The sequence below is a fragment of the Echiichthys vipera genome (assembly GCF_963691815.1).
Source record: "Echiichthys vipera genome assembly, chromosome: 2".
Classification (NCBI taxonomy): domain Eukaryota; kingdom Metazoa; phylum Chordata; class Actinopteri; order Perciformes; family Trachinidae; genus Echiichthys; species Echiichthys vipera.
In genome coordinates this window covers 31828823-31848814 of record NC_139827.1, presented here as the reverse complement: position 1 = coordinate 31848814, position 19992 = coordinate 31828823, and the positions used below count along the sequence as shown (strand labels likewise).

General features: G+C 39.0%; 1 protein-coding gene across 1 annotated transcript in view; it reads right to left on the bottom strand.

Annotated features, from left to right (window-relative positions):
• Positions 1–675: 675 nt before the first annotated feature.
• The window catches only part of sorcs3a (sortilin related VPS10 domain containing receptor 3a), a gene marked incomplete at both ends in the record, with an annotated part of 290454 nt that continues 271137 nt past the window's right edge, over positions 676–19992 (bottom strand). The window contains 7 exons of the mRNA XM_083937916.1: positions 676–734; positions 3932–4092; positions 5049–5154; positions 8052–8151; positions 8287–8418; positions 19176–19288; positions 19807–19930. Of these exons, the coding sequence (XP_083794042.1) occupies positions 676–734; positions 3932–4092; positions 5049–5154; positions 8052–8151; positions 8287–8418; positions 19176–19288; positions 19807–19930 (795 nt within the window). The remainder of the gene's footprint in view (positions 735–3931; positions 4093–5048; positions 5155–8051; positions 8152–8286; positions 8419–19175; positions 19289–19806; positions 19931–19992) is intronic.

Below are 19992 nucleotides of genomic sequence, written 5' to 3'. Positions count from 1 at the left end.
CAGTAACTGAAGAAAATGGGAGCAATAAAGAAGTCTGGGCAAAATCGACTGGGCTCTTTTGATGAATGATTAGAAAATAACTATTTACAACACTTGCTTATCTACAACACAGAAATTGTGTCCTTAATAAGAACATGCACAAGTCAAGGACCTTAGCAAAACAAAGTAGATTTCTTTAAGTAGAGTTTGACTTTTTAACACTTTCAAAAACCGACCATTGTCAGATCCTCTTTTATCGCCAGACTACGAGCATGTAGAAAGTAATAATATATACATTTAACAGAACAGATGATATCGTACATTTCAATAATATTCCCTCTTTGATTGAAGACTCAGACATTATAGTCTATATATTAGGCAGAAATGATTTTCGAAGCAAACTCCTTAGGAAATTTACATAACTCTTCAACTCATCGTTTTGACGAAAGATATTTCACTCTGCAAATGAATGTTATGTAGCTTATACATCCACAAAACTGAATAAGTTTTGCCAGTAATTACAACGATCTCATTGAGCAAATTGACATTTGCCGCATGGATGTTTCCTTGCAAGTCTGTATAAATGAGGTCCCTTAGAAAACTATTAACATCAGTTGTGTTGAGAATTACAAAACAGAAAAAGAGAACCCTCGACACTAATACTTCGCTCTGTACAGAAACTGTTGCTCTTCGGCTTTAGACGCTAGTGCAATTTGGAATCTCCCTTGTGCTCTCACAGGCATTTCCAACTCCCCCTGTGTAGAAAGACATGAGACAAAAACAAAAACACAAGCAAAGAACAAAGACAGTTAGCTCTGTGTCAGCACTTTAACAATAAATAATTTCTTTGACACTGACACCTTACGTAAATTACAAAGATGCTCTTTAATCAAAGGCTCTGAAGCTGTTTACAGTTTTTTTCCCCGATTGCTGTGACAATTCTTTCAATACTTTTAGCAATTTTCCTTAACTCTTAACACAGAACAACATCCGTCTGTGTAGGCTATACAATTAACACATTTCTTTTTGCTTTGACACAAAATGCATACAGTTAACACACATTTAAAATGCTTGAACTTCTACACACAAGCTCAATTAAGACCAAAACAATGGAATTTTACTGCCAAATTTACAAATGCTTTCACACAGTACGTCCGGACAGATAACATCATGTTCTAAACCTAACTTATAGGCTAAAATCAAAGTGATCAGCTGTTCATGTTGTAGACTGAAACACACACACCTATATATACAGTATATCCCCTGTATCTTTTTCCATTGCTACTGAGAAACAGCTGGTTGAAGTTATGTATATATTTCACTACTGTAACTATTAATTTCTGTAAATTTAAATTGTTTTTCTAATATATGTTTTCTGTGTAATATTTGTTTTGTAGCAAAAATAATTTCTTTATTAAAGTATTTCTGATTCTGATTAAATAGAGCCATCACAATTTGCCAGAGAAGATTTCAGGTGTGATGTGGATGAGAACATGTGGCCAAATGCACAAAATTATTTTTCATTGGCTTTTTCTAATTGTATATTTTTGTATTTTCACATAATACGGTAAAGGAAAGCTATATAGTCACCTTCTTAAAATAATGGCATATCATAATTTCAAGTTTTATTATTTTTTTTAAAAACAGTAAAAACTGAACCTGATATATAGTATATAGTATTTATTAATAATATAACACACAAAGGTTATGACAATAGATGACTATTGATATAAAAATAATGCTGTCAGTCAATTATGTAACATAAGAGGATAAAGTTATTAACCAACATGCCTTTGTGACTTCGGCAGTTTTGAACTTGGGCCAAATGACTTCTGGAATAAGTGACTTGGGCAAAACAGTGCACCTCTTTTGTTCCACTGCTGTGACAGACCATAGGGAATCGCTGACCAATAGGGAACGAGTCCTGCATCATGTCAATAACTTCACTAGATACTGTAGGTAGAATTGCTTTCTTTTTGAAGCGGACGCCATCTTGAAAAGATGCACGTCTCTTGTGACTTGTGACAGAAGTAGGACGGAAGTAGGTGATTTTACCAGAGGAGGCCAGCATCATGAAGAGCTGGATTTAAAAAAAAAAAATCAAAAATATGACTTTGGCCATTATTTTTAGTATACTGGTGATGACATGACAGTAAATGGCAGCTATGTTGCATACTTTTTTTTTTTTACATTTTATCTGTGTTCTTTTTTCCATAAACTGTACATTCTATAAAGCTACTCTGAGATGGGTCATTCATTATTGTATGGAATTTCAAAATGCATGTGTTTACTAGACCCTACAAAACAAAAATGTAGAGAGGCTTCAAACTGCAGTACCTGACACATCTAAAAATAATGCAGTTTCTGCAATTCCATCTGATGGTTTTTTTTATGACATTGTGCTCTGATTGACTAAATGTTCCCATTGGAAGAGAACATGTGTTAGTGTTTTGGAAGAAGTATTTGTTTTGAGACAATGTCTGCAGTGTTTTGGTAGACATGGTGTATTGTTTGTGTATTATTGTATTTAGAGAAAGAGTGCTTGAGTTTAGTTTACAATGTGTGATTCTGAGCATGAAATCAATTATTTAGCTAGTTGTGGGTTGTAGGTCTGTTGCATTTAGAGTATTGAAAAAAATGTTATAGTGCTTGTAAAACACTGAAACAGCATGGAAATCAGAAAGTGCAGAATGACACGTTTTTCACACCTATACTTAGTTTACTTTGGTCCAAATCAGTTGATGAATTTGTATATGTGTCGTGAGTCTCCTTGGTGTGGTTTCTTTTCACACAGACAAAGCCAAGCCAACCGAAATGTATTACTACAAAAAAAGAATGTACACTCTGCTTATTGGTCACATGTGTCTGGGTTGGGAGCAAGACAGTAAATACAGGAAGGAGGTCCTGTGTTCAGGGTTACTGTCAGCTCATAAAGGAATCCTCTTGTTTCCACAGGGAATAGCATTTCATTGATATAATCACTCATTTTTATTTTCTTGTATTTGTTTATTCCATTAACTATAACTAAAATACTAATATAGATTTTTCCTGCCCCAATCCAAATCTAATGCAGGTAATACAGTGGCTATGGATAAATACCTCATACAACTATGAACAATGAAGTCTTTGAAACAAGAGATAAGCCATATTATTATTTAGGAATGGACAGAATCACATTAAAGGGCTACTCCACTGATTTTATAAGACGGGGTTGATCATGCGATTAGGGGTTATATTGGCTTGGGTTTGGACACCATACATTTGTAAGACTTTTTAAATTGGGAATATACGTGATTTTTAGGAGACCAGGCTCCAGAGCCAAATGGATCCAGGAACTGCACCTGCCAGATGACCTGTAACGCTTTCTGTTGGTAAAGCTGTAAAACATACTCTGCATCATATGAGGTCAGAGGAAGCAGTATCCGGCCAGTTTGCTTTTTGCCAATTGTTTGTTTTCCGGTTCAGTTTTTCTTTTTAAATGAATCCCATTGGAAAGTCAAGTGATTAAGGTGGCTTTCTCTGTGCTCCTGCTGGCCTATTGAATCCTGAGGCAGTATGCTTAGACATGTTAGTTTTATTAATTATTCATTGCTCTCAGTACTCCAGGCCTAGCTGGAATTTATTCTTTACTACGTTAAAACCCATCCATGACTGCAACTACTGTGCTGCTCCCTCTGTTTTCCTCGTCTCTGAATAATTACAAATGCTAAAAGGAGATTAAGTTGCCAGTTCTCTGTTTAAAAAATAATTCAGATTTAATAGCTTAAGTACGCCTGGGGGTCCTGCACACATTTATTCTGTGTATTCTGACTTTTACTCTCAAACCATCTCCAAAACCAAAGAAACATCCTGTTAAAGATCAGCAGACCAAGGTCCCTTTGAAGGAAGAGTAATGTAAGCATGTAAACATTTTGATTCCATACATCATGTAACCTGGAAGCTCTTCACTTACTTTTCACCCTAGCCTCCATTTCCTTCTCCATGAGTTCTTTAGATGTGGAGAACTCACTCAGAGTGATTTTAGGAGTGCTGTCCCCCTGGCCAACTGAGCCAATCATCTCCTGCTCTTTCTCCTGGTTCACCTCAGCATATATGTTGATCCATGGGATTTTTCTAAAGATTTACAAAAGAGGAGATTGACAAACGGGCCTCAAGACAATTAGAAAAAAAACTTCTAGTGGCATAATTTTTCAGTAAAATACATTGTTCTTTCTTAGGATGGAAGTCATTATTTTCAAAACTCTAACAAAAGTAACTTTGAGATGACAAACTTTTCTTAAAAAAACACATTGGTTGGGTTGAATGAACAAACATTAAATTAATATATAACTAAACAATAAGATATAACTAAACAATAAGAGCTGCTCATATAAATAATTATTGTATATAAATATATATAAATTATTATTATCTACTAACCTCAAAGACAGCAGATGTGTTTCCTAGTGCTATGGGCATTCCAACTTTCAAAGTTGTCTTGACTATAATTATACCACAGTAACTAATCTATAGGCAAATTACAGTAACATTGGTTTTCTTTTCCCATCTGCATTTATAACACCTAATATACATCTTTATTTAGTCACTAACCAATTTATTTCCAATTACTATTCATTTTGGTTATTAATTGCTCTGTTTTGTCAACTGTGAGATTTCTTGAAAAATGCATGCTCTTTAGACTAATGGGAAAATTTCATATCCATAATTAATGACAGCTTTTCCATTTCTCTTCGACTTTTCAAGAGAATCATTTTGAGTATGAATAATTTATTCAGCAAATAACAGCTGAGGCACAGCAACCGCATATTAAACCATTTAATGGTCGTTTTCTCTGCATTTTATCACAGACTGGGGCGTGTGCCTCATGCATTTGAGTCCTGCTAGAGATGTGTCTACAACCTCCAGGGGGACTTGTCAAATCAAATTTCTAAACACGAGTGATTGATTGGTCCAGACTGTGCTCATCTGGTAGCATCAATAATGGATAATATGATAACAGATACACCAGGGTTGTATATGATCATGCTACGGTATGTGCAGCAGGTGGAAATAAGCATTAAGCTGTGTACCTCTTGAATTTGTAGATGAGGAACACTGCTAGGCCCAGGAACACCACTGATAGAAGCATCAGCATTGCTGAGCTGCTATGTCTGGGGTTGGAGTCCACCAAGGGTGCTGTGGGAGAAGAGATGACAGGAATGATTCTGCTATTGTTACATGTGCTACTACCCACTTAAATGTAATTCACATTATCCCCAATAGTAAGTAATGCCAGTATGTACAGTAACTAAACAAAGTTAAGTTGTTGGAAGTTTTAGCTAGTTTAGCATCTGCTACATGTGCTACTTTAACATGTATTTGTATCATGCATTTAAATCATGTTGTGGTTAAGCCAAGGACAACAAAGTTCCTAACCAACTAACTAACTAACCAAACAACCAACCAATGCATCATAATGATGTTAATTGATGTACACTGTCCCTCATAAAAAGTTAGTTACATTAATCAAAAGTATAATATGAATATAGGGTTTCCAATAACACTTTTATATGTTTTTCTTTTTGATTTTGGAAGTTAAGCATTCACCTTTATCTTGTACATTTACATCATAATGGTGAGACTTATGATGTATGTATGATGTGTTTTTCAAATGCAAACCCCCACTAAGCAGTGACATAGGCTACCACAGTAAGCTAATCAATAAGGCTATGAATAATGAATGCTAGCACTAGCTGAGTCAACGTTAGGCCGTACTAAGTACAGAAGCTAAGTAATGTAACGTTTACTGCTGTGGACGTCACGTTAGGCAGCGGTAGTGCTAGACCAGCAACTCCTGCGTTCTGCAAAGTAAAATGTCAAAGGAGTCTGGTGGCAACATAACTTCAGTTCCCTGTCGGAAAAGGCAGCCTGACAACAAGCTAAGGTGTTGCAACTGATACAGCACACCACTCTATTCAAAGAAACCAGACTACTTTGACAAAAACACTCTTTTTTACCTCACAAAACGCAGGGATCACTGGTCTACCATTTGTTTGTAGTGTTGTGTTACTTTCTGATCTGAACAAACATAAAGTCCACAGCAGTAAATTGTTAAGCCTTCGTTTGTCTGCTTCTCCAAAATGGGGATGTGCTGACCAGCTCCATCTTAGTAACGTATGAAGCAACATTGTCATACAGAACCCTATGTAAGGTCACGTGGGAATAACTTCTTCGAGGGTAAAACAGCATTTTGACACTACAACATACTTACTTCAACCAAAATGTAAATGTTTGGATTTGAATAAACAACAAACACTACTAGGAAGCTACAGAATGATGTGGTTGAGGTCTAACAATCTTGTTGAATACATTTTCTTCATCCAAACACTAAATATTCAACTAATATTTAAATATCTTAAATGTTTCACTGTTAACTAGCTTGCAGTCTTACTCTTCACTACCTTTGCAGATGCTACTGCCACCTACTGTTGATTGGCGCAGTAGTGTGAAACAGGTTGCAGGGATGTGTATCTTGAATACAATACAAACAAAACAGGAGTGTAAAAACATTGCTCCTTGCACTATCAGTGGTGAAAAATCTTTAATCTGTACTTTAATGTTTATACACTCACATATACTGTAAGTGCTTCGACACATTAGCAGAAGAACGGTGTTCAAAACTTTTTGTTGTCATCAGTTTATGTCATCATATAAATTGCAATCTTTCTCATTATCCTGACTGCACATTCACAATAACAACTCTGCTTCTGAAAATACATAAAACCCATGTTTATTCACCAGTAAATTAATTCCTCTGCTAGTTGTGAGTAGTGTATATATACAACAATGAAAATGCATTATGAAATGATGCTCCCATTTTCAATATCTCAAATGTCATAAGTTGTGGTTGCGTGAAATTGCGGTTTCCATTGCTGGGCACAGAAGGTGACAGCAGCAGGTAATTCTTATATTTCAGGTGGATTTGAAATGGTTAAATGCACTTAGGTTTACCTCAAACAAGAAGACAACCAAACAACACTTGCTATGATTAACATCACAGTACATGGTTTTGCTCATAAGGCATTCACTTTAAATTACTCTCATTATTTTTGAAGAGTGCATTAATGTCTGTCTTTGTAGGGAAATTACACTGCATTTTCTAATGTTTCAGTGCTACTCCTGCACCCTTCAGCACAGAGAAAGCAGTGCATATGCTGCTGACCTTTGTCAAGCAGCTTAAAGGCTTTGTAGACCTTTTCTTGGGAGGTGAAATATAAAGAGAGATCCAGCTGGGTACACCTCCGATGTCATTAGAGTGCAGCACACCAGAGAACGTCACAGAGCAGCACATGCCAGGTTGTTAAGAATAGCACTTTGAGCTATGGACAACTCATGGCCCTGTGCCTCCAGAGACTGTGTGCCAAATGAAACCAGCCAAGCAATGAATACAATGTATGTGTATCTGTTCGGCAGTGTGGTACATTGTTGTCCCCAACAATACCAATAACATTTTTGTTAGATAAACCAGCCACGTATTTCTTTTAAATCAATGTGCCTCCATGAATCCAGTGTTGATTAGATACTTATCACAGCTATTTGTTTTTGGCAGGATTGCATTTTGAAGGTCTCCAATGTAGACCAACCTTCCCATTTTCAGTAGTTATGGTGTTATTGACTCTTCAAGCAATTCTAAATTCTGTTTCTGCCCTTACATTGTACAGTGTTCTTTCTCAAGGACTAAATAATCAACATAATTACACTCAGTGTAACGCTCATTTTGTGGTTGGATGGCGATACAAGAAATAGAACAGATGTTCAGCTTTTGATGGCAGGCATAAAAGATCGTCTCAAGGAGCTCCACAGCCCCCTTCCATGCTCCCCTGAGTTCTTTTGCATGGAAAGAAGGCAGGCTGACAGGAATTTTAATTGGTGGACCATCGAAAAATGTAATTCTTATTTTCAAAACATGTTTAGTTCTATTCCTTGGCACTTCAAAATGAAGAATAGAAAACGATAGGGAATAAGGAAAAAAGTTAAGATTATGGTCGATAATAATGGCAGTGTTGGAAGCAGTGAGAGCAAATGTTTCTTACCCAGTGTTAGCTGTGTGTTGTACACAATCACCCTTACACCAGGCTTGAGCTCGAACTCCACCAAATTTTGGTTCAGCGCACTTACGATTATATCGGACACCTGTTAAAACACAGACAACACAGTGTTTTACAGTCAAAGAGCAGCTGCAGTCACCATTTTGTATGTATAGAACAAGCTATGTGATAGGATATCAACAATGTTGTGCGAGTAAAAGTCAATTATTGTCACCGATACCTGCTCTAGCTCTTCCTCACTCCTTTTCTTGCCCTCTGATTGATTCTTGTGGGGTAACAGGAAGAGCTCAGCAGCTGTTGGAACTCCTGGGAACAAGGCTACCAAGAGCTGCTCCTCCGGGAAGTCAGACACCTGTGACAAGGCAGAAAAATGCACTCTGACAGTGATTATATCAAATACCGTAATTTCCGGACTATAAAGCGCACCTGACTATAAGCCGAACCAGCTAAATTTAGGGTAAAATACAGATTGCTCCATATAAAAGCCGCACCCGACTATGAGCCGCAGGCGTTTTGATGTGTAATTACCGTAGTATATAGGGGTTCCTGCTACCACGGAGGGGATTGTCGGGACAGAGATGAATGTTTGGGAACGCAAAGCGTCCCATTTATTAACAATAAATCTTTCAATCATTCAATCAAACTTTCACATCTTTGACATGGGGAACAGCATTCGTGCAGAGTACAAATAATACAACGGTGCAAAGTAATACAAAGTGCTCGCCTGTAACACGGCAGTAAAAGTGCAGTCCCGCGGCCGTTTACGTTATCAAAATAACCAACCAGGTACGTGCAGCAGCTCTATTTCCTTCTTTGACAGCCAGATCGATTGCCTTTAACTTAAAAGCAGCATCATATGCACTTCTCCGTTTGTTTTCCATGTTGAGGGTGTTTGCATGAACACTTCGCGCAAACTGTCGCTGACGCTCTCCTACTCTTTGTTTTGCTCTCGTTACCTGGCGCCAGATGTCTGCCTCGGTCTCGCGCATCCTCGGTAGTGCGCGCCCCTGGTTACGGTAAGCCGTAGAAAAGCCGCACCGTTGAATACGCCGCAGGGACCAGAACGAGGGAAAAAAGTAGCGGCTTATAGTCCGGAAATTACGGTAGCTTCATCAATCAAACCATCTGACTTTGTTTTGTGCCCAAGAAATCCTACAATTATATCAGTTCAATCAGCCAACTCATGTGAACACAATATATATACAGCGTTTGTAACATATGCACAAGAAAGTACAAAACTTAGCAGAGCAGGCAGTGGGGAATGACGACAATAATTTTGGGGGGTTGGAGAAGTAGGTCTTGTTTAGAAGGTAACCTTAGATTTACAAAACCTTGCAAAACCCTTGTGAGACTCACTTTCTGATGACCTATATTAACCTTGAAGTGAAATGCCGGCGTAAAATCTTCCCAGGGTCTTTTTCTTCAAATATACTCAACAAATAAGCCATGGAGACTTTTTTTTTTTTCGTGTGACAACTATTAAGTGGGATACCCCGGAGAGTCGCTAACAGTCAAATACGGCTACCACTGCTTTTTTAACCACTAATACAGCTTTTTCCCCTTACAACTAGTCTTGCACTGCCCTGTTCTGCTCCATGAGAGATAAGCAGGGAAATAGCTACAGAGTGAGAGATACAAAGAGACACAGTGTTGAGTGCATAATGACCTTTATGTCTAGTTCACGAATGTAAGCGCCCTATTTTTTCAAATGTAATCTCTTGGGAAAAGAACAGAGAACAGTTTGGTTTTTCATCAATGAGTTCATGTTGTACTGTTAGGAAAAAATGTTCAGTGCCAAGGCTTCTCAACTGAATATCAGTACTGCTTATATACCATCGACCTCCCCTACCTTTTTTTGTGTGATTTTAAGTGTTCTGTTTGGATTGAGAAAATCCTCCATTTGTTAAACTAAATAAACCATTTACAACCCTTTGGATTAGATTGAAAATACACCACAAATCTGAAAATAAAACATGATGGAGATGGATGGTTCTCACAGGACTGCCTTCAGGCATGTAAGTAGAAAAGAGTACCATTTGCTGAAAGTTTTCTGGCTAAATGTCAATTTCTAAAGATGCATTTTTCTATAAAAAAAAAAAAAGAAAGAAAAAGAAGAAGTCAAACAAATGTTTTTGTTTTTGTTTCCAGAAAAGCAGCCCATAGCTCTTAACCAGTTTATACAAGCGAAGTAGGCAGCGCCTGGGTGGTGATCACTCTTCATTTTAGAGCCTGTGATGTTTTTATGTTTTCTCTGTGGCCTGGGTGGACAATGGAGTGGGTATAGCCAAAGCACATCAATTATCAAGCACAGAAATCACTATTTGAGTACCAAAGTAGTGGACAAATGATAGCCGTGGGCATGACTTGCAATGAGAAAAGGGGCGGCAGTGGGGGAGATAAAGTGAATAGGATGACAGAAGAGGCAAAAGCCACTGGAAAAAAATCAATACACTTTGACCATGTTTGTTCTCATTGCAATCAGTCATTAGTTTAAAAAGCTGGCTGTCTGACTGGCTGCTTTGGAGTGCTCTCTGTTGATGCACTAAAAATCCACTGATGGATACAAAAATCAGATTGGGATGGAAGCAGGAAAAGAAATGAGTCTCAGCAAGGATGAGGTTACCTGCTGCAGGGAAGCTCAATTTAGTTGAATACAAGATTCCACAGTGCAATATTGTGAAGTTTATTTAAGGGATATAATTTGAAGAAGGCTTTAGAAGGATAAAAATGACACCCAATGCTTGCAAAATAAAAACATTTGACCCTATTATCTAATAGCTAATGCAATCCATCCTTGGAGAAATGCTAAATCAAATTAAATTTAAATCACCAAAGAAAATCACCAACATCATTAGAATCCACTGTTTGGGAACCGTGAGTGCGTGTGGCTTGGGAAAAATGTTATTGCAATCCATCCTATAGTTCGTGATGTTCCAGTGGTGGACCATCTGTCATAACCTGACACATCATCATTGGAAACTGTTTAGAAAAGGTCACACACTTTTAAAAAACTGCCAGGATTGGATGAACCATCAAACCTTTGACAAAGTCAGTCAGGAGAACAGTGAAAACATATTCTCCGTAAAGAAAAGCCTTGTGTCACTCTTTGCTTTTCTTTCAGTGAAGAGAAACTCTCCAATTCTGATCGAACTGATGCTTTTGCTACTTCAATGCTAACCTCTTTAAGATACGTCATTGTTTTGGAAAAAAAAGTTGCCTCTCTTTGTTATCAGAAAAAGCTAAATGCATTACTTGAAGCCTGAGGAGATGGATTTTCAAGATATTACTTGAAAATCCATCTGCGGCGCAAGGTAACAACTGTCCATCAGACTGACTGACATTGTCACCCCAGAGTCACACCTTTAGCATGAACTCACCAAAATTCTCCATTCTGTGCTATGTGAGACATGGGAGCCAGCCAATAGGGATTAAATAGCCTTGAATAATATGTAATGGCAATACATTCAAAAGTAATTTAAATATATCATGCAAAAAAAAACAAAATCTTCAACGTCATGTTGGTGTGAAAGAAGACGTCATCAAAGCCAGTGTGATTCAAGCTCTAGGGACCATGACCGTCTACCAAAAAACAATTTATCCAATAATCATGAGATAATGTTTAGGTGGTGGACTAACTGTCCACCATGTTTATTCCTTAAGCCAGGTTTTGAGCGTGGCTACAAAGGTTTTTTTTACTAATTATAAGATGGTGTGTTACTTCTAACACGCTATACAATATAACACTTTTGATAAAATCTAAAAATGTATTGAAATCCAGATTGTGTTTCAAATATTGTAAAGGGAATCTCTTAATTAAGTTTTAAAGTTAAAACTCAATATGCATTTTATTCATTTGAGAGTTATTTATCAAAATTCCAATTGTTTACCAAAGTGAAAAGATGCAAATATCACATAACTCTGCATGGTTTACCATAATAAGGGAGATGATAGCTTGATAGCTTGCATTAACCTTCGAGGAAAGCTATGGGGGAGTATAAACATTGTAAGCTGAATGAGTTTGAACTGTAACAACGATAAGGGAACGTGAGAGGGAGGTCACTGAAGATCGACTGAGTGGAATCAAATAACCTACATTTCCAAGTGTGTATTCAGGACCAGTAGAGGTAGTGGCACAGAAACGAGCCTAGGTGAAGTGTGCAAAGTCATGACATGATAAATTTAGCAATAGGGCGACACAACACAACGCCTGAGTTAAATGGACCTTGACTTTAATTGTAAGTTGTTCCCTCTCTCATCTCCTATTTTATGTTGGGGAGTTGTTTACTTTGTTGAAAGCCATCAGTTGGCCTCTGTCTCAGGCAAGAGTTCTCAACTGTTACAAAATACACGAAAAATAACCCTTCTTGTCACCACTTGGACAATATGTTTGTCTGGAAATGCACTTTGTGTCGGCGCCAGCCTCATAAACAGATCTACAGTCTTTTCACATGGGTAGTGGCTGATATCAAACCCTAGAAGGATAATGTGAAAAGATAAAAACAAACAAAAGTGACACATCGACCACTATCCACAAGTGTGATATGATACAAAGCACACGTTGGAAATGTCCCTATTTTCACGCCCTGTTACATTTAGTATTTCACTGAAAGGAGACTCTTTATGGATGGTTATGTGTTGTAATCCTAGTTCTATGAGCACTAATAAAGCCTGTGTGGTGTGGCACTGACACTCTGCATGTACATGCTTAGACAGCCTTACGCCAAGTTCCCACTACCCATCTTTAGCCCTAGTTTTCCACTCATCAGCTTCAGGAGCTCCCCAACAAAAATCGAGATTTGAGGAAAACCGGATTGGGTGATGACGGCACAAGAAGCCACCGCTTGTTCAAAACAAAAATGGCGACACCTAAAGAGGTTAGCTCAGTTGCTGCATTGGAATCAGTTTTATCAGAACTATAGCTATTTCCTTCATTAAGAGAAGAGAACGGCACTAGAGGGTTTTAGTGATGGAAAATGTTTTCTCTCAATCTACCAATTGCAAGATTTTAATTGACAGGTGGTTCATCTAATCGAATGCCAGATTGTTATGAAAGCCCTTTACCAATAAGTTTCTAATGACAGCTTCTCAGATTGTTCATAACACAGAACCATCACAGACAAATCAGGTTATATTACACCACTGCTACCAAGTGGGTGAGTACTGGTTTCTCTTTGTTATGGAGTGGGATCAGGGATTTAAATCTATGTCAATGCAATTATTACCTCTCATATGTTTGAAAATGCACACTTGCTGTAATTTGTGCCTGTCATAACACTTGACCACTGTGCGACTGATGATAATAAATGATGAATTCTATTAATACAAGTGTTTGTGTGGTGCTGTCAAACATTCATTCATACTGTAGGCCTATACTGACTTGCTGTGTTTTTCTTGATGTCTATTTGTTTTATATATATATATATACTGTATAAACTACCTGTGTGGATTTGTTAGTGTAGGCTGGCTAATGGTATTTGATGTTTGATGATATGAAATCAGGCTGTGATGGTCTGAGTCCAGGGCAGGCTGTTAGATTAGTGCTGGAAAATTTGGCTTCTGTTCATGTTTCTTATCAAAGGCTGGTTTACAGGATGGAAGTTGCATAGTGAGCCTTCTCGGGGGTGACATAGCAATAGTCTGCTTGGGTGTGTGTGTGTTGCACGAACGGGCACTTGGGTTTGGAACAGAAAAAATATTTGCACTGGGGCCAATTACATTTATGTTATGCTGCTGCTTGGAATAAAAAAGGATTTACATTTTAACTATTTAAACTTAGATTTTAAATATCATTTTAGTTTATATTGAGCTTTAATTAAGCTGGTAATTTTCAGGATTGCACATTTTTGGTAGCACTGCATTAATTGCTGCATGCACCACTGACCTGGAGCATTCAGACCCAATGAAAGGCATTTTATTATATCTTGTATTGTTTTATTTTGTTTTCGTGTTTCTCTCTATTTCCATGTATTCAATAGCTGTCTTTCCACTACTGCACCAAAAGCGGGTTAGCTCAAACGAGCAAAGGCCAGTCGATTTTCCATTGACACTTCCGGTCTTAGAGCCTACTCACACTGTCCTTTTGGCCGCGGCCAAAACCGTTTTTTCAGCTAAAGCCTAGTACCTTTAAGCAGTGTGAGTGGACCCGCTCCGCGCTCAACTGCGGCCAGCGGACCGTCCACGGCCCGCTTGAAAGAGGTGGGCTTTAGCGGAGCCGTTTGCACATGTACGAGCACGAGCGTGCGCACGAGCACGAGCACGAGCACGAGCCCTACGGCAGTAGCTTTATGTCCGCCTGTTCGGACATGTAAATAGAAGGACGGACCATGCGCGGACATTTAACAACAACAACAATGGCGGTGAAAGGTTCACGTTGGTGTGGTGCGGAGGTGGAGTGTTTACTGCAGATTTGGTCGGATGAAAATATTCAAAAACAGTCGACAAGACGCACAAAAACTCAGAGGTCTGTGGAAAGATTTGTAAACAAAGCCACACACACGCGATCAATGCGTGTGACGTGTTACGGCGTGATGGCGTCTGGACAGCAAGAAGCATTGGCCGGCCCTGGCAGTGTGAGTACAAACGGGGCTGGGGCGCGGGGGGGAGAGGGAGGGGGGACAAGTACCCTAAAGTCCGGGTCTCGGTCCGGGAGGACAGTGTGAGTACGCTCTTAATAGTGCAACGGGTGAGACCATGTCTGTGCCAGTTTCCAGAACATGGCCCACTGTTTACCCATGGGCCAATCAGGGCTGTCATTGCCTGAGGCGGTCGAGAGTCTCTGAGCAGGCAGACAGTTGCAGCAGCTACCATCTCATTATCGCTGAAACCCCCCCCCCCCCCCGAAAAATGGACAATAACCGACCGTATCGTTCAAACAAGGACATCCGAACTCTGCTCACTTATTGTAGAGGTATAATTAATCAGTAGCTTTAAAAATGTATAAACTGGGTTGATAAGGCAGCCAAACATTATCTGGGAAACATTACGTTTATTCACAGGTTCATGGAGATAAAATGAAAATCGAAGGATGTTAAATTATGTTGAATTTCAGCCAATATGAAAAGTGTAACACTAAGTAATAGATGATTTAAGAGTATCAAATGTGTAACAGTATTAACAGAGGCTGGAAAGACTGGAAGTCATTCCACTATGATGTGCATTTCTGGAGCAAGTCTGAGCTCTTGTTTCCTGGATAACGGCCCATCAGACTGCAGGGTTTTCGGTCCAGTGGGATGTTTTTTCTGCAGTTATTTATCGATCTTTCAAATCAATGCAATTGAATTCCCATTTATTTTGCTAGCTAATCAGCGCACATAACTTAACTTGTGCTAAAGGTTACTGAGCATTAACTGTATTCCAGTGTGGCCGTATTAAGATACGGGCGTCTGAATCCGATGTGTATGGGATGAATTGGTGACATTTACATGGGGGTGGCATGTTATGGGCGGGTTTTAGAGAAAAACTGCAGTGCTGTCGGCTGGACAATAGAAAGTGCCATGTTTTTGTTCTCCGGGCCGAGGGCCATAAACAATGGCTGGCACCAACACAGCCTTAGCTCACAGCTGCATGGAAGTGGAAAGATGGCTATTGTATGTCACAACTTCTGTTTTCAGTGCTGACTTTTTGAGCCAATAAAAAAAATTGAAAATTGTGCTAAAAAATGCACTTTTTTAAGATGATGAATTAAAGTAGGAAACTTCAAAGACTTGAAACACGTTACTGTGACTATAAAAATCTGAACAAAGCAGCCCTGAGACAACTGGTAAAATACCTTCAAAAAGTAAGTATATCATATGTAAGTAAACACTCTTGGAAAAATAGATGGTGTCAATTAACCAGAACACCCTGTCACTGTCTGTGATTACAATATGCAATATAGAATATTAATCCTTTCAATTTTAGGCACATCATTTCATCCACCTTCTAAAATAATTTAAATGTGACTCAGAATAAAACAGTTCATGCCAATCTCTGTGAAGATAGTAGAGAATGCATCGATAAACCCTGGTGATGCATTTAGGGGTGAAATCTAAACTGTGAGTTGACTGATACAAAACTGGTGTGTCTACGGGCTTGTTAACATCGATTCAGCTAAATAATTTAGCAGAAATATGTTTATTCTTGAAATATTTTTCTGATTTAAAGAAAAAATATAAGGAAAAACATATTTTACTCTTATTTTAATTTACATGACATCACACCCCAGCAAAAGGGGAAATCAGTCGGCTCAAAAGCATTGACCTGAGTCTGGGTTATACAGGTTATTCATGAGATCCCTATCACCGATTTAAGTATTCCTCTGTAAACGCCCACCCTGCGGCTCTAATGCTCAGTATGTTGGTGAGATGGCCAAGAACGCAGCACAACCAAGTGCAGTCCGCTATTCATGAGCTGTGAATGGGGAGATGAGTAGCACTTAACAACGATGGGTGAGCTGCCCACACACATCAAGAGCACTTGCACCCCCTCCTACGTTAAAGTACTCTAACACACACTCAGACACACATTAGACACGGTGACAAGCAGGTATGGTCACTCATACGTAAGTCCCTACCAAGCAGGAGTGTGCAATATGAAGATATTAGATGGGGAACGGTTAAAATGTCTCCATGATGTGCTTGTGTGTGCATCTATCAGCTGCAGTTCTATGGCTCCCGTGTTTGCCATGCATACAATGGTACAGCCCCGCTGCTATAAAAAGCTCCCCAAACAATAAACTGGCTTTCTCTACTTTCAGCAGCCAGAGTCAGATTCAGATGAGGACTATAGATAACCTGACTCTGCCAGTTGTATTGATTCGCATGATTCTCATTTGCTCAGCATATCCATCTGGTAACTCTCGTTTGGAGATCTTTGGGTAAGGGGCAAATACTGGTTGCTGATTGGCTAAACCATCCGTCCACCACCTATGTTGGTGATAGACGGGCCAAATCATGAGATCTACAAAGCGTATGACGTACTAAAAGAGCATCGAGGCAAAGCTCAGAAAGTAAACAACATGTCTGTAAAGGATAATCATTGTTTCCCCCGAGCAAAGCCTCCAGTGCCGATTTTTGTTCTTCTTTCAGAGAAGGAATACTGTCTAATTCGGATAAAACTTGCTCGATAGCTGCGCTCATTTAAACCCACCTCAAAACCAACGCCGATTGGACGTTCACTTGGCAAATGGCTCAAAATTTCCTCGGTCGCACGTTACCAGACAGAACTGCGAGTAAAATACAATGGAGCTCAGGATGGTCTCACGAGACTAAACTAAAGATTGAACACCCCCGGGCTTTTCTGCAGTCTATTGGTTGTTTGAACGTGTACGTGTCAACAATGATGTATTTACATGCAAGGGTCCACCCTGCTTCCCAACGTTATGGGCTTGATGGGCTTGTCACTTGCAGTTATCAATTTCTCCGCAATGACCGATGACAAACTGAGAAAAAAGGCTAGACCTTCCGACAACCATGATGGCTGCACCTATATTAAAAAATGGAGTGTTGCGAGGTGGCAAGTCGCACTGGACACCTGTGATTTGCGTAAAGTAGCCTTGACCTTAACTTTATGCAAATGAGGAGTGGGAAACCTTAGGCCTGTCGCTTAAAACTTGCCACCGCCAGAATGTTACGCACTGCAGCTCACATAGACATGTATGTCTATGTGGGGAAATGGCGTTCCCAATGGACACATGCTATTAGCCTCTCCACACACAATAAGGAGCAGGGACAGGTGAAGTCAAGATAACGTTGTGTGTACCGGTTACATACTCAAGACAATAACGTATTGACAGATTCTGTGTTTTCATGTTTTTAGTTGAGCTAGAGACTATTTGGTTAAGATTGGTGATGTTGTTTTGCCCTCATTGTTTTCAGTCAAGTTTGCAGGAAGTGATGCCATGTAGCCCTGGTGTGTCTTATATGGAGTGAGGATTGTGCTGGACTCTGTTTAAAAATTGTGACTTAGAAGGCGGCTTTGACCATGTGTGCTCTGATTTGGGTGTCATTTTTTCTGCTATTCAATGTGCAATGTGGTTCATGTGGATTTGCACTGTGGTCCTCTATAACACTTAACCCCTCAAGATAAGGTAACACATCAAAAGGGGAGACAATATACTAATGTAAATAGTAAATAGCGGGCAGCAGGGTAGCTGTGTCAACATGCTCTTATTTTCTAGTCCATAAAAAGTAAGTAATTGAAATCAAATGTGCAACATGGTAGTTTGTAACCATTTTTATGAGGCTCTTTAAACATGCTCTCTGAAATACTCCGTTTTACCATTAGCTATTAAATGGAAAGGGTATGAAGCTTGTCAAGATTCCTCTTGTAAAGAATTTATTATTTTCTTGTTAGTAGTAACAATTACAATTAAATAATCATGTACTAAACGTTTTTTAACAATTTTGTAGGTGAACAGCATGATAATGTAAATTATTCGTATTTACATTGTCAACCTGTTAAAGGTTCAGTGTATAGGATTTAGTGACATCTAGTGGTGAGGTTGCAGTTTGCAACCAACTGAAACTGTGTGTAGATGTACTGAGGTGGCCAAAACTGAAATGACCCTATCTGCAGCCAGTGTTTGGTTTTTCTGGTCTTGGCTACTGTAGAAACATAGCGGTGCAACATAGCGGACTACATGGAAAAGGACCTGCTCCGTATGTAGATATAAACATCTCAATCTAAGGTCACAAAAACACAATGATTCTTGTTTTCTATTTCTGCCAATAGATCACCCTTATTCCTACACAATGGACATTTCAGCTTTTTAAAATGTGCAGGATGGAGATGTCGACGTGGGTAAACTTTTAAAATAATCCATTTCAGTTTATTTTGGGTCTTTTGTAGTTTGCTTTTGAAGTATTGTGATCATTTGGTGTACCAGGAGATGGCAGCGTAATCTAAATGACTAAAAGCGGTGTGTGATGATGAATCACAGGGTACCCCCGAGGGTATTCTGTTGCCGCACCAATGGCTATTGGGCAGCAAATGTAATTGGGGTGTGGAAATAATTGAGAAATAGCAGGGTGCAAAAGACAATAAGAGATAAAAGATGGAAAGGAACAGTTGGAAGACATAGAAGGATCGACGGAAGAGAGAGGAAGGACAGAGAAAATGAAAATCACTCACTTGGAGCAGAGCCTTCTTAATTACTCTCCCCACATCCTGTCTCCACTCGGGTATGTCAGGGTTGAACTCGTCCAGATTAGGGGAGAAAGATAAAAGTAGAGATTTGAAGAATTCTGTCGAGGAGAGGCGGGGGAGAATCAGCCATTAATTCACTCCGATCCAGAGGCATTATTCTCTGGGAGCTGTGCCAACTGTCATTTTGCTCAAGTTGAGTTTCAGGTAGTTAACACTTGATGAAAGGAAGAGGGTTTCTCATATCCCCTGCACTTCCCTTTGGCTAAATGTACCAGATGTACTTCTAGATAATTAGAAAATGGCACAGCTTTATGCCAACCCATCCACTGGTAATACATCATTGCATTTTACAGATACTTGCTGTCAGATTACTTCATTTCAAATGAAGACACATTCTTTAGAGGTGTAATATCACAGTAATGTGATATATTTCACTCAAATAAGAGCCGTTTTATTTCAGAAACAACACAGCAGAGTCAAAATATGACTGTACAGGTATCTCAAATTATGTATTCTGAAATACATAACTGTTTTCCATAGGACTTTTTTTAACATATTAAAAACCAAAAGATGTCAGCAGTTAGCTTCAGGATGTGCATTAGAAAAAAATACTGACCTTTGACTGCTATGGTTTTGGTATCCTGCAGTATGGTGTTGGCTGCAGCCACTTGGACCGTGATGGTGTGCATTCCGTCACTGGGGAAGGTGTGTGAAATACTACAGTCCAAAGTTATCACCGGCTGCAGGTGCAAAAGGTACAATATAATGTCAGACACCTCAAGCACCTGGACAATGCTTTATT